This window comes from Mustela lutreola, chromosome 2 (assembly GCF_030435805.1).
Source record: "Mustela lutreola isolate mMusLut2 chromosome 2, mMusLut2.pri, whole genome shotgun sequence".
NCBI lineage: Eukaryota > Metazoa > Chordata > Mammalia > Carnivora > Mustelidae > Mustela > Mustela lutreola.
Window position 1 is genome coordinate 39370971 of NC_081291.1, and position 15370 is coordinate 39386340.

At 41.2% G+C, this 15370-nt stretch overlaps 1 protein-coding gene across 2 annotated transcripts in view; it reads right to left on the reverse strand.

The window, feature by feature from the left end:
- The window catches only part of EIF4E3 (eukaryotic translation initiation factor 4E family member 3), a 220395-nt gene that overhangs the window by 177771 nt on the left and 27254 nt on the right, over nucleotides 1-15370 (reverse strand). The window contains exons 6-7 of one of the 2 annotated variants that reach the window (XM_059161508.1): nucleotides 12042-12197; nucleotides 5631-7678 (exon numbers count right to left, since the gene is read on the reverse strand). In XM_059161508.1, the coding sequence (XP_059017491.1) occupies nucleotides 7632-7678; nucleotides 12042-12197 (203 nt within the window). In that variant the 3' untranslated portion in view covers nucleotides 5631-7631. Of the gene's footprint in view, nucleotides 1-5630; nucleotides 7679-12041; nucleotides 12198-15370 lie in introns of those variants that run through there. The other variant, XR_009350758.1, reaches the window with a different exon arrangement.

Below are 15370 nucleotides of genomic sequence, written 5' to 3' on the forward strand. Positions count from 1 at the left end.
GGCTTATGATTTATGCTTGCTAGTTAAATATGCTTATGATTTAAAATTATTTTCTCTGGCAAGAAATAACCTAGTCAGCGCCACAGCTTAGCCAGATGATGGGAAATAGATACATATTTCAATGGTACACATTTTAACTGGCTGAGCCCAGTAAATGCTACTGTTTTCTTTTCTTCCTGTAACAAAAGACCGATCTTCCTGTAGAATTCCAGAGGTTTTTAAACATACATTCATTACGGAAAGCAGTTAAAAAGTTCTGCAACAGAGGTTACTCTAACCAAAAGAATCACTGGGGTTGGCCTCTGAGAAACTGTATCTTCAGGGGGAAGGCAGGGCCCACAACCGAGAACATGTCCCCCAAAAGTGCATCGATAACCATTACATGATACAGCACCACAGAATACATGGCGGCAGTAATTAGACTCGAATGTGAGAAGGAGATATTGGGAAATCTTAACACCTTCAGGGTGTTATGCCCCGCCCCGCCAAGATTTCACAAAAAATCTGCTGTGTTCATGGTAACTGGGCATCACACACATAATCCTGAATCGCTTGCTTCTGTAGCGAGAGACAGGAAAGTCTGCAGATAAATGGGAGGAAGTACGAGTTTGCTGGTTTCTTTTTGTTTTTAGAGGGATATGTGGGACAGCCAGAAAGGAAGAGTAAGTTCACTTTACGTGGCGAAATGGGGGATAGTTGGATCTTAGGGGCAAATCAGAGGACAGGAGAGAAATAAGAGTAATTGACTTATTCTAAAATGAGACCATTCTTAGCAAAAAGTAGTGAAAAGGAATGAAAATGAGTGAATTGTGTTTTCTAAATGCTGAAGAGGAACGCTGTCACCAAATATGTTCAACAGGGGAGTAGAAAAGCAGCCGTGTTTCCTGTCAGATCACCTCAGACGGCTGTCTACGTGTCACACACCGTGTGTCACACGCTGTGCTGGGAGCTTCACGCCCCTATGCCTGCTGGACCGAAAGGCTCAGCAAGAGTGGGAATAAACAGTGTGATGACCCTCACCACACATACACTCGGACCCTAGTTGAGATGAAGCAATGTGGTTAATGAAATGGCATGAAATTTTAAACCCGAGGGAGGAGAAAGACGTTTCTGTTCCACAGAATCCCAATACAGAGTGAAAATGAGTGGCAACAGATGAGAAAAAAAATCTCAGTAGAAAGTCTACAACCTCATGGATCCTTAAACCCCCACAAAGTTATAACTTGAGAAAAGGAGCACCTATTCGTAACAGCACAGTCCCAAAGGAGAAAACTACAAGAACTTTTACATGAAAAGCCTAAACATTTGCCCTAAATACATAAATCACTACATTTTCGAGGAAGAAAAGTACAGTCTAGTCTTACCTTATTGCTGCAAAAGGCTGGAATAAAAATTACTGACTCATGGAAGCAACTTTCACATGTATCTGAACATCAAACACAACACACAATATAAAATCAAAAATAACTAGAACAGAAAAGTTTTCAGTCTGACCTTAAAAATACTGAGCAAATCACTGGATGAAGCCAGATCAAAAGGAAGGACATTACACCAGCTTGTAGCCATATGTGGAAGGGCCCCAACCGCACAGGGCACAGATGGTATACAATGAGGAGGGGTGTGCAGCAGATCCAAAACATAAGGCAAATAAACCTGCTTCGGCTTTCACACAGGTAGGACAGTTTCAAAGGATGAATAACTTTGAATGCAACTGATAAGATTTTAAATTGGGGCTAACCGGTGTTAGATATCTCCAGCTAAAGTGTGCTCACTGGCTTAAACTCTGAAATCCTTGGTGTAGTAATTTAAATGAAAGTAAAATCTCAGGGAGGACACATACCAGGGGACGGTGACGTGTCGTTAAATGATAACTGAGTAGTTAAAACTTAAAAAACAAACAAACAAACAAACAAAAAACCCCAAACACGGTGGTTGTGAGCCATATTACCTGATCAAGGTCTGAGAAATAGGGGTTGGGGAGGAATTTAATGCATGCTCACAAAATTAATAGCTCTATTTGAAAGCAGAAACCCTACAAGTTTTATTAAAATGTTCAAAGTCCCCATTCATCACAGAAGGAAAAGTGCTATAATTAAAATTTTCACCTCTTTAAACTTTCTTAGGTAAAAAAGACAAAAGATACCATCGATTTTCTACAGAAAACTCAGAAACGCTTGTATTTACTTCATGCTTGTTTCTCTAATACAAAGCTGACTGTTTTATAAATCTCGAACACTTGCTCCAAAATAAAAGTTTCAGAAAAATTCTCTCACTTCAACATTAGGAGTCGAAATCCTCACAAAGAAATCTTGCATTTCATTAAATGAGTTAGATAGCTTTTTTGAGGCAGCAACCCAAACAAACATTAAACACAGATTTCTTCAACCTCATGATTTCTGAAGGACACAAAAGCATAGAATATCCAAAAGGCCATTTTATTGGATATTCTAATCAGTACATTCAACACACACATATACAATGGAACTCTAAATTTTAGCAGCAATGATGGACAGAAAAATACTGACTTCACAATGACTTCTGATTATCATTTACATGGTTTTAGGGAATACTTACTTGATTTTTTTTTGGACACTTCTTTGTATTAGAGAATCCCTCCACTTTAGTAACGGCTTTGCTAAGCTACTAGGTCTAGAAGTGACAATTTTAGTGGAAATTCTTCCCAGGCTACTTTGATAGTCATTTGAACAGTTTTGCGTTATTTTACAAGCAATTTTATAGCTCTATAACGTTCATTTAATCTTGTTCAATGATGCTGAACCCCAGATGCCATAAGATATTATAGAAAAGTAGTTACTGCACATATGGAGTAACTACTTTTTCTGAACATTAATTTCTTTTCTCTTAACATGCTGAAATGGTATTTAGAAAAGAGAAAAGCCACCACTCTGTAGTAAAGGTTTTATATCATGGACTTCCAGAGATGGGCTACTTATTACCGCTGTGGTCCTAGCCATAAAGTTCCTATTTACGAGCATGATCTTCTCAAGTCTTAGTGATAATGGCTTTCTCCAGCCTTCCTGGGGTTGTTGGTATTACAATTCCAATCAGGTCACCTGAGAGCTTGGGAAGATGGAGTGGGAGGCTCTCCTCCTTTGTGATAGGTGAGGGCTGGATATGAATAGGGGGTTCTCCAAGTGAGGTCTGAGGGCCATCCACATTACAATCACTGGGACTCTTGCTAAAAAAGGCAGGTATCTAGGCCTGCCAGACCTGGCGGATCAGAACCTCTAGGGCCGGGGCTGAGACACGTGCAAGTTGAGTAAGCACCTCAGTGATTCTTCTGCACGCTAAGGGGTGAGAAGCACTGGCAGATGATCTCGAAGGTCCCTTCCACTCTAAAATTCAAAGACTCGGTGAGTTTCCTTTTAGAAACGGAGTAGCGTCAGCAAGATGAGAGGATTTCTACGACACGAGATGTGACTTTGAGCCTGAATGCGCTAACCTGAGAAGTGCTTGGATGTGGATGTATATGTGAATATAGAAAACGGAAACAGAACAGCATAATCCGATGTGTAAAGAACCTATTTGAGCTTTCTTCCTTGTGACAGGACGAGGGGGAGAACCCACTCTAATCGCTAGGCAGAAGCATGGGTCCAAAGTGCGTTCACTACACCCCCCCAGCTCCCATCTTTTCCCTTGGCACCTTGTGACCCCTCCCACTTGTCCAGGCAATTACCCAGGCTTGTACAACCCTGAGTCGCCACACTCTTAAGTAATTTTTAATTGCTCTGCATACATTCTTTTCAGAAATAAACTACCTACAGGCAGTCCTCTACTTTTCCTTGTTAGGAGTGAAATCGTACAGAAATACACAGTCTAGGAAAGGTGAACAGCGAACTTATGTTTTTAAAGGCGAGTTCCATATTTAGAAAGCCCTTAAAAAAACCTGAAAACCAAACCCTAGTTTTACTTCTGCCTTCGGGCACAATATTTGATGAAACATTCCTGGTATTTCCTATATGTTAGTTTATTTCGTTCTTTCTCTTTGTCACTGCTTAGAGGCTCACTGAGAGCCTAAGAATTGAGCTTTTTAAAGCACATCCAGAGAGTTCTGTCTTTCACACGTTCTTCTCCGGTATTGGAGAGCTAAACTTCTATTGGTAGTATCTAACTGCATTTTTATAAAAGCAGAAGAGCAAAATGCACTCGAATCTTAAAATAATCGCACAGACCTAGCTGGGTAAACGGTGCTGAGCCGGACCGGTTGGCTGGAAGGCAGCGCCCTCATGTGATAGCTCCAAATGTTGTCACTTTTGTTTTAAGCACAAAAGATGGGACCTTCTAGGAGCTGGTCTTCTCACAGCAAAGGCCGATCTCCTGTCCCAACAAGGTTATTTTCAAACACCAAACTGGAGCACCGCTTTAGTCACTGAGAGTCAGAGGAAGAAAATGAGAGGCTATCTGGCCACCTAGGGGTGTATCACTGGCCAGACGGGATCGGGTATGTAGTGCTTGGCCTGGGTGAGCTGTCTGGGAGTTCGGTTGACAGACTCGAGTGTTCTCAGTTTGAGGAATCTGGACTGGGGATGTAGCCTGCAGACTCTAATGCCCAGCTCTGTCCCTTGCTACCCCATGTCCTTTCACAAGGGACGGGTTTCGTCAAGGCTCTGCTAGGAGCCGGCACGGTGTGTCTATGACTCAATGACACCCAAAGTTTCGTTCATCTATAAGGTCTTGGAACTGTGTGTATGGTGCAGGCCTGAGCTGAAGTCAAGAAGAGAGTTGAGAAGGAGTCAAGTTAAACTACTTAAAGTTTTATGAGAGTTGTGTTTTCCCTTTTGCGTTTTTTTGCTGTCACTTTCACCGTGAATTTAATAGCCATGTTATAGTAAATGTACATGTTCACTGTAAACTATCTCCTCATTTCAGAAGTGTGGAAAAGTTGGGCGGTGAATCTTTAAGTGGAATAAGCCAACACTTCGGGTTGTGCTTACGGAAGAAAAGTGAATACAGAGACAAGTTACTTTAAGTGGGTATCACCTGTCCTTATTAAATGGGTGTCACTTCCCCAGTGTAAGCAAGCACCTGTGATCTAATGACCTAGTATGGGGCAGTGGGAGGAGAAAGTGCACACTGGTTTCCCTCAGAGACCCTGGCTCTCCATCCAGACCTAAGGAAGGACAAAAGCGAGCAAGTCAGCACTGTGGTTTCCATCAGGCTCTCTGGAGAGAGGACAGGCTGTACCTGCAAGGTCAGGCCTGAAATCAGGATCCCTCCAAGGTGCCGCCCACCCCCACATGGGTACACTGCCCTAAACAAAAGTCTCATGCCCCACAAGATATTTCCTTGTATCTCAAAAAGAGTATTAGCTTCTTTAATCCAAGAAGGTAATGAGAGGTTTTTAGACTGATTAAATCAGCTTAGTTCGTACAAAGTCTATTAGGAATTAAATATTCAATTAAAACAATTTCCAACGCAAAATCTGACAGACTCCACTCTTAGAGTAATTTAGATAATAGGTTCTTAACATTTGGCAAATTAAATCCTTCTCACAGTTGGTATTTTCCGCAGGGTCAGAAATAGGTGCAGAAGTTCTCTGGGACAAAAATCTACTTTGTGTGTTAAGCCATGTGCCACGATCAGAAACAACAGAAACTCGAGAACATTAATGTGAGCCTAGCATTCCTATTTATTTTTTTTCTTCAAAGGCTACATACATGCAGAAGCTGAACATGTCATCACAATGCTTTAAATAAAGTTCAAAAAAAAAAATACTTCAAAATCCATTTACTTATGGAAATATATATGACAATTAAAATGAAGATAGGTCAATCATCCTTTTTTTCTACTCTATCAGAAAAATACTTATATTATAAAAAAGAATTTAAATTCATGTTCAAAATAATTTTTTTTAAAAATCCTTGATGAATAATTTAAAAAGAAGTTGGATGTTAGTACAATGTTAAGGAAGCAAGTTCCAGGCTTTTGTAAAAAGGGGTCTGAAATCCTTATACCTCATTCTGAAATCACTGAGGAAAGTCAGTTTAGAAACAAAGGAGGTTTTCATGACTGTGATCATTGAGATTATGGTTGATATGGTTAGCAATGCAAGTGAAGGGCACAACTTTTATAAATAGATATCGTTGGAAGTATTTAAAAATGTTTGATGGGAGAATTTTATTTACAAACACAGGCTGGAGGTTTGAAGAGGCCCCACCTCTCTCTGCTGGTCGATACTGCAAGAGGTATTAAAAATCCTGGGTACAACGAAGTTCTGGGCACAGGGAGGGTCCTTTCTGTGACATGTATAGCGTGCACTAGCTCCCTGGACTCAGAAAAAGCCGGGAAGAGGAAGTGTCTTCAAATGGCCCTGCCTTTTTCAAATAACAGCAGTAGGAGGCTTGGCAGAGTCGAGAGAGGGAAACTGGCACATTTTGGAAAGAGTCTCAGTGTTCCAGAGGGTGGCCATTTCCTTCTACTAAAACCAGCATTTCTTTGGTAACATAATACAATATATATCAACAATTCCAAAAATTACTCTCGACACAATGCACTCTACGGTCCACTTTGCTAATGTTCACATTCATCCTGGAAATGAGATTTACCTTCCTGCTCCTAAATGACAAAGGCAGGGGAGAGCTGCCCAGGCAGGAAGACTATCGATTATTGGAAATCATATACAATGTGAGCAGGAAAAAGGGATGATCTAACAAAGTGTGTTTGAAAGGATTTGGAAAGCCCTAAGTGGGCACACACATCCAAAATTCAGAAGTAGCTTTAATGCAAACAACTACAATATCTCTACCTCTTCAAATCAGAAATACAAGGTCTCCTACCAGGAGAAATCCATTGCCACCACTCTATGCCTATCCTTGGAGAGGGCCAAATTGAAATTCTGGTTAGACATACTTCCATAGATGGTGTGAAGACCTCGAGTTTGATTTATATCCTGAAATATTCAACTGTGATTATAGTTTTCATGTTCGGCAACCCAACTATTATTTTCCTTTTATTGCTAAAAAAAAAAAAGTTTAAAAAGGAAAAATAAAAGATGTGTGTGCTGTCAGTGCAAAATCAGATTAAGTATGGTTTTTCTTTTCCCTGGGACAGAAGAAAACAATGCCCAGTGCACAGTCTTTAGGAATGTGTCACAACAAATAATCAAGACAGGTTTCACCAAGCTAGTATTCCTCCAAGTACAGTGTGGTTTTCAAAAGCAGTATTGTCATGATTAGGCATATTCTCATGAACTAGGTACAGCAGAGCTACTCAAAGGGAAACCGATTTCTTGTGCCTCAATGAAAGGGGAGTGTAGAAAACAATAATTAGACTGAATAAGGAAATTTAAAAGGAAAAAAAGAACAACAACAATAACAACAAAAAAAAAAACAAAAAACAAACCCAGAGTGAAAAGAGCAGAGAATTTAGAAAGCAAAAGAGAGAGAGAGAGAGAGAAAAAAAAAAGCAAGTAATGTGACGGTAGAACCCCACATATTTCCCCCCACCCCACCTGCCACTTTGAGCCCTAATCGCCCCGTCTGCAAGGACAGAACCCACTCTAAATGGACCAGCATCGGGCTTCGGCAAGTCTTCTCTTCACTCTCCCTCCTGTTAAGACCGTTTCCAAAACCAATCAGCAAAGGACAAAGAATTCTTTACAGAGTGTGCAATTAGTGTTTTCCACGTCCACCTTCAAAAGCATGATGCTCTTCATGGGCTAAAGGACAGAAAAAAACAAAAAAGAAAAAAAGGAAAGAAAACTTTAAGCAAAGGATGGGGCAACCCTTCTCTAAGGCATCTCATTCAGTTTCCCCAAAGGCTGGCAAGAATGCAAATACCTTTTTGTGCCAGTAACTCTTAGCTAAGGCGTGCATTTCCTGAGAAACATAATCATGAAAATTAAAACAAGGAATAAACAAGCAATGGGCATGCTGCCTGTTTCTTCTTGCTGTGCCGAGAGGATGAGTAATCCCCACGAGCTGATGAAGAGAATATGCAGGGCCTCCAATGCTATGGGGTGGGGGAGAATGTGCCCCACGGGATGCACAGGGTGGGGGAACCCAATGTTACCCACGCCAGGGCTGTGCACGGACCTATCTTTAAAAATAAAATAAAACAAAAACAAAGCAAAGCAAAGAACAACACAAGTGGGTAAGCAGTCCTATTACATCCCCCCACCGCTGAGCACCCTCTGTGGGAAATGAAATTTCATAAAACGGATGGGACTGTTATTTTTTCCAATCATGTTGTTCATTTTTTTTCCCCTCAGTCCTGTTGTCTGGCTGGCAAAGTCACTAATTACAGCTGGGGACCCTAGGATAAAAAATGGCGCTATCAAAGATACTTTTCAAAGACTTAAAATTTTATAAAGAAGTGGGAAATAAGACATTCATAATACATATAACATTTTCTCCAAGGCAAAAAAGGCTGAGCGTGAAAGTCCACTTCCTGGAATCTGACTAACATCGTCATGAAGCAAGGGCAGATTCTCTTCTCTTGAAGGGAAATGTTGCTCCAGCTTGGGTCTGATAAAGCCCAAGGCAACGCACAATTCTCTGTGCTTTGTCTCCCTGGGCCCTCCCCTGAGGGCTGTGCGTGATGTCCTAGGAAGGCACGGATGGACTGGCCCATTCCACCTGTCAAGCCCCTCCCATTTCTCTGTCTTTAATAAAGACTAAGTTCTTCAGACTGTTGTCTGCAGGGGTGAAGCGGTGGGCACAGGGACCGTTTTCCCTTCAGGATCATCCTGGATGTTTGCCCCAACCTGTTCTTCATTTGGATAAAATCCTGGGGGAATCATACCTATTAGCTCCCAGGGTTACTGTGGGTTGGCCAAATTCCCAAGGAGACCCGACAATCCCAAATGATTTAACTGAATGCTTTTCGCATGTAGAACTTTACAAATATCCCCTACCTCCACTTTTTTCTCTTGAAAACAGCAAATATGGTCTGTTCTGTAGTGAAATATAGAGTGCCGCAGGGTCAGGTAGGGGAGGCCCAGACTCTTGGTGATGCTGGGCTCCAACTGAGGAACTGAGACATATGGATTGAGCCGGGATTTTCATGACTCTGAGTGTGAGGGCAGTCTGCGGCAGTCATGGCTGAGACATGGAAGTCGCGGAACTGTCACTGGTTATGGAGCTAGCTGAATAGAACATTCAGAACTGGGGGAGTCCTGCGAGATAGAAGTTCTTTCAGCCTTGGGTGAGCCTTGGTGGGAAGATAATATAGAATTCTCGAAACTGGGAGTCAAGAGATCTTGTTCCGGAAAGGGGCGAGAATACGTATTTTGCGCTACACAGGCCACGTGTTCTCTGTCCCAACAGTGAACTCTGCCACCATCGGCACTGAGCAGCTGTACACGGTATGTGCACGAACGGGCACCACTAGGCACCCATACACTTTATCTATATATGGACACGGAAATTTGAATTTCATACAATTTTCATGTGCTACGAAATGTCGTTCTTCCCCTGATTTTTTCCAACCATTTAAAGATGTGAAACCATTCTTAGCTGCAGCCCCTGCTGAAGAAGGCAAGGAGGGGGCAGATTTGGCAAAAGGTTCCTAGTGTGCCAACCTCTGCTCTAAATAATTCTCCCATCAGAAAAGATGTCATTCAGCTGCTCTGAAGAACATAACGGAATGGGTATGGGGTGTCGGAAAGGTCTCCCTGTACATTGTGAGTGTCTCCGTCAAATAATTAATCTGTGTCCAAATCCCATATAGCTTAACAACAGCCCACTCATCTCCCCTCCCTCTTGGAGGCCTTGACCCAAGATGCTTGGGCTCTTTCCACACGGGAAATCTGCCATGTCACCTGGCTTCTGTACACTTGTGAATACTTACACAGGATCCTGTTAACAAGACAGAATCAAAGCATGGAGTTGGCCATTCCTAACTTAGCTCACGCTACGACTGTTCTTCATCATGCTGTGAATAAGATTTCTGCCCAAACCTCATTTTTCCAAATCAATTCTGCAGCACGTGGTGTATAATAATCCTACTGAGTAAAGGACTGCCTGCTTTATATAAAATAAAGAGAATTGCTTGTTTTTTCCAATTCAAATTTTTATTTGAATAATCTTTGAGTCTTTAAATGTTAATTTATGCCATTAAAATATGGATTTCTACAGAGACCCTAGCCAGTTCTGCATTACTCACAAACTTCACAATGGCATCTATCTTTAGGGCAACTAGTCAGCTCGATTCAACGGGCCAGGTTGCAGCTTCTCCCCCTTGCTTGGCTTGCCCTCCCCCTTCCTCCCCAAGCCATCACAACAACTAAGCAGTGATTCATCCATGTTCGGTCTTACCTGATTATTACCAGTGCCCTAACAACTCGCCTAACCGCTCAATGGCTTCATTTTCTAGTGAAATACTCCTATCATCTTGGACCTGCTATGAACTGTGTTACTTGGAAATTTAATCAGAGAATTTTGAAGCAGAAGGAACCTTGGAGATCATTTAAGACCAACCTCCTCAATAGTCTGATGACAAAGTAAAAGGACAAGAAAAGTGTGATCTGCTCGAGGTCCCATGGTTGAAGGGGAACAAAAATTCAGAGGGCCTGACTTGATGATCCCAAATTTGCTTCTCTCCTCGTTTGAGTGGGTTCAAAGGTAGGAAAGACTCCTGTAGCCCCATTCGTAAGTGGCCATGAAATATACTTCCTTCCAGAGAGTTAGTCTCATGAAGCAGGAAAAAAATAAGAAAAGACCCTTGGTGACCTTTCAATTAATATGTGGATTGAAATACAATTAGGGTTCCCCAAGGACTGAAAATTGTATCCATAAATGTGCAGTTTCCACACTGCACAGCCAAGAATCCACTTCGGCAGGGCCATTTTTCTGTCTCTTTTATTGAAACTTTTATTTAAAATTCAGGAGCTAAGCACCTGCTGAATATCTACAGCAACATATCAGTCTTGTTGCTTAAAATCTAAATCCCTTGGCCTGTGATTTTATGATTCCTTCGAGGGAGGCCTTTGTTTTAATAACCTCTGTCATACCAAGACAATCCCAAAAGAACATTTGATTTTTTTTTTCCCTCCTTTTTGGCAAGGGGTTGGGAAAAGTGAAACAATAATGGAGTGTATTTCAACAAGACTGAGATGCACTCCTCACCCCACATCAGAAGACCCCTGGCATCAATAATACATCATAGTTTAATTGGGCGTCTTTTATTTTTCTCTCTTGGTGATTATAAAATAATACTTATCATCAAAGGCATCTTAGAGTCAATGAAATTCCACACAGTTAAAAAAAAAAAAAACACCAAAAAAAAAAAAACAAAAACAAAACAAAACACTGGGTTATTGACTCTTGGAATGGTTTGGGAAATGGGAATTCATCAGATGTATGTAGAGGGCTGTCGGTACGTTTCTCGAACTCACTGTTAAAAGTGTAACCTGTAGTTTGATCTACCAAACATTCATTTAATCGCACTAAGCTGTTTTCATTATGAAAAAGATGACTTTTTCAAAAGAGCACACAAAAGCAATGAACATGAATCATGATGGAAACAATGGGTCCACACACCTATTCATACTGTTAACATTTCACCACTGTGCGTGAATTCTCTTTCGTTCTGTGTCACAGTCCTCCGTAATGAGGAAGTATTAGCATTTCAGTAGCACATTCAATCACCCCTGCGCTCAGAACGAGTTCCTCCACAAATATAGATGTTATACATTATAAATTCCTGTTTATGAAGGGATGATTGAATATCTACCTGCCAGCTCATATAATAGAATTCTTGTTATTCTTGTTTCAAACAGAAGGTAATTTTTTCCTGAGAGTGACAAATTTAAGGTCAGGTTTAAATTTCCGAAATAACCAATACAACACGTATCACCTTTTCTGATCCATGTGTTTGGGTGACAATAAAAGCTCATTTTAATTTCTTGAGACTGAACCTTTTTTTTTTTTTAAACACTCACATGTATTTTATCAAATTATTTTCTGGATTATAAAATTTTGAGTGATTCTGCCTTCACCTCATTTGCAACATAGTCTCTACCTTTTTAAAAGTAATCATAGAATAAACTAGAAAGTAATAACTGAAAATAGAGCACTTACGTTTATAAAATACTGCTTTAAAAGATATGTGGGGCAGAAGTTCATAGATCTTTTCTAACACGGTCGCTTCACCCACTAGAGAGGCGTTTACATTCCAGACTTGGACGACATCTTCCCGGTCGCGAACGCTGACACTGACTCCTATGACTTCGTCATCTGAGGGGAAGGCAGGGAATAAAGAAATGAGCAGTAATTCCAAGTCTGTCTGCGTTGTTTCTTAAGCATTTATCATCACAGCTATAAGTACGGATAAGATAATAAAAAGGTGGCACGAGAGAACACATGATAAATACTGTTTCTAAGGGGAACCGCTGGACAAGAAGCAAGTTAGTGGACAAAAGCTGCAACAGGCATGTCACACTGACCCAGGGACTTAGATAAACATCGTGTTCCAGCCAAACGAATTTTCCAGATAAGTAATTTATCCTTTTTAACATGTTACCAAAGCTTTTTGACTTATTTCTCCGTCTGTTTTGAGGAGACTTTTTCTAAAATGGGTTGCATAATGCTCTGTCCTCTGAAAGCCAAGTGAACTCAAATGAACTTTTCCTCGATGCTTGACTGTCTTTGTTAAGAACAGCAAGTATTTTTCTGGACTTCCTGCCAAGTGTTCAGAGATCGTGGGGTGGTTAGTGCTATTTGCCCCAATCCTAACTGGACCCAGACCACGTGTTCTTAGCTGCTCATTCTGTTTCTGCGTGGTTTGCTGGTCTGCCCGTTCTTTTTTCATGCTTTCTGCTCCCCAGCGCTTCTCTCCGGCTACTCCCCTTCAGGTTATGGCGTTTTGAACTTTGGGCTAGAGAACCAATGACCACCTGTCAGCACTGTGTATAAACTGAGAGTAAATATCTGAGTGTGGCTCTGCTAGTCTAATACTTCTGTAAATGGACATTAAAGCATTCATCAATACTGATTCGTGTAGGTCTGTTATCTATTTTTAACTAGATTCTGGGCTGGGGGCTACTCTGTAGATATTTGAGAAGGATGGCCAGATAAGGAAGACTCTGGACCATCATATGCTTCCTTGCACCCACTCTGTGTCTTTTAATTTGTGGCAAAATGACAGGAATAAAGGGTTTTGACTCCTGGTTTATATGCTCATGCCATATTAATGAAACAGAGTTGGCTCTCTGTACTTGAGTGCCCAGGATGCGAAAGATGAGCATTATCAAAATTAGGAAATTTTGCTTTAGTTAATATGCTTTGTCTAATTTGCCTAATTTGCTCTAAATCTGTGCATCTAAATATTTATATCATCAATTTTTCCAATTGTCTTCTGGGGGTTAAAACATGCCAGTATTCTAATATAATTTAAAAGAGGGCATGTCTAATTTACTACAGGAATTCATCTTTAGTAAAATCATTCCTTTGTTTCCTCCTTCCTTCCCTCCACTGCTTCACTCCCTCCATTCTTTTCTTCTAATTGTGTACGATTTGACACTAAATGATGCCATTTATATCACCATTTGAAAACAGGCAAGACTGGCTTATGGTATCAGAAGCCAGACTGGTGGCCCCCTTTGGGAGGAAAGGAGGGGAAGAAGGGGTTCTGGGGCGCGAGTAATGTTCCACTTGCTCCCTGATCTGGATGCAGTTTTGGGGATCTATTGCCTTTGTGACTATTTATCAAGCTGTACACATTACAATTGGTGTACTTTTTGGTATGTATGTCACAACTAAATCAAAATTTCGAAAAAAAAAAAAAATAGGAAGGCCCTAATCCCAGCCATCCCTTAGCCAAGAGAAACATTGTTGCATCAAAAATTTTTAGTTCAGGTTTCTCATTTTTGAATTTACGCCTGCCACGGGCACTTGGTCGAGCTCAAGAACCTATGTGAATGGAAAATCAACACATCAAGAGGGAAGCCCTGTGCATGTATTTTCATTACCATTTTCGAGAATGGCCATGAAGACACTAGATCAGCCTTTTAGGGAAACATCAGCATTCTTCGGTCTGGGGATGGCCCATTTCTACACTCTTGGCCAGAGGGTGCTGTAATTGATGGCTGTTGGATCTGCTGAGCCGTCCAGATTTCAGTTTGGCTTGGCTCTTGATAACCAGGCAGCTCCTACCAGCCTAGCACTTTCAGAAGCGGCGTGGTCAAAGGCTGCAACTCTTACGCAAGGCAGATCTGTCAGCAATCATGTAATATTCATAAGTAGAATCGACCGGCAAAACCCTAATTATTTTAGGGGAATGGCAGAAGAGTGAGGAGGAGCCAGTGTTTAAAGATGGGGGAAGTGAGGCTTGGAGAGACTGGCCAGCTTGCTCCAGGTGGCAGAGCGGGGGTCACAGCAGAGCTAACGTGTAACACACAGTTAATGGTGCACCGGTTTCCTAAGTCAACTACGGAACAACAGGCCTTCTTTACTCAATCCTGCCTGTTTATTATTACTTAGACTATTTTCCCGGGGTTCTGGAAACAGGAATAATTTGCACAGGGAACTTCCTCTCCCAGGGATTTATGTGTTTATAATTATGCCTAGGACATATTTTTGGCTCCATATTGTGAAGTTGCTAACTATTCCCTGTTAACATAGAAGGAATCTGTACTCTTAAGACAATTTCATCTCATCCCAGGTTTTGTCTGAAGGGAACAAAAACTGGTGTTAATAAGGAAGCAAAACAAAAGGAGAATTATGGAAACGGCTAGTAAGTGAATTTGAAGGTTGCCAGGCAATGACTTGGCTGAGGTGGGGGGCCCAAAGTTAGCACCATCTAAGGCACCTGGGGACTAATTAATCAGTACTAATTAGCTAAGAAAAAAAAATTTAACTCAAAGATGAACAGGTAAAGTGTTACTTTAAATGTCACCTCAGAAGGGTTCTGAAGTAACTAGCCGGGAAGAAAACACAATGTTAAGCATGCAATTCAACTCTTCTCTTTGAGTGGTTTCATCATAAAAACAAAGCAATATAAAAGTGGACTTCACGGAGGCTCTGAGAAATTCACCCAGTATTTGAAAATGTCTGAGGACCTTCTATCTGAGCTTCTGTTGTGGGGTTACAAGTCCTGGGGTGAGCACATCCCCTCCTCGCCTTTGTAAGGCTCTTTGAGCAGGGGCCCACGAATGGGACAGGAGGAAGGGAGAAAAACCAGGGGGGACACAAGGGACTGTGGTGTCACTCCACACTCCACTAGACACCACTTACCCCTCTGGAAGAACTGGAATGAGAAGTCTAACACAAACTGTGTCAAGAACCAACTGATACTAAATTTTCTTTTCTTTCCTTTTCACTTATTGATTTTAGACAGATGTTTGTGGATACCACTAACATGAGCTATGTGAGGAAAAAGATATGTACATACACATATGTACATACATTTA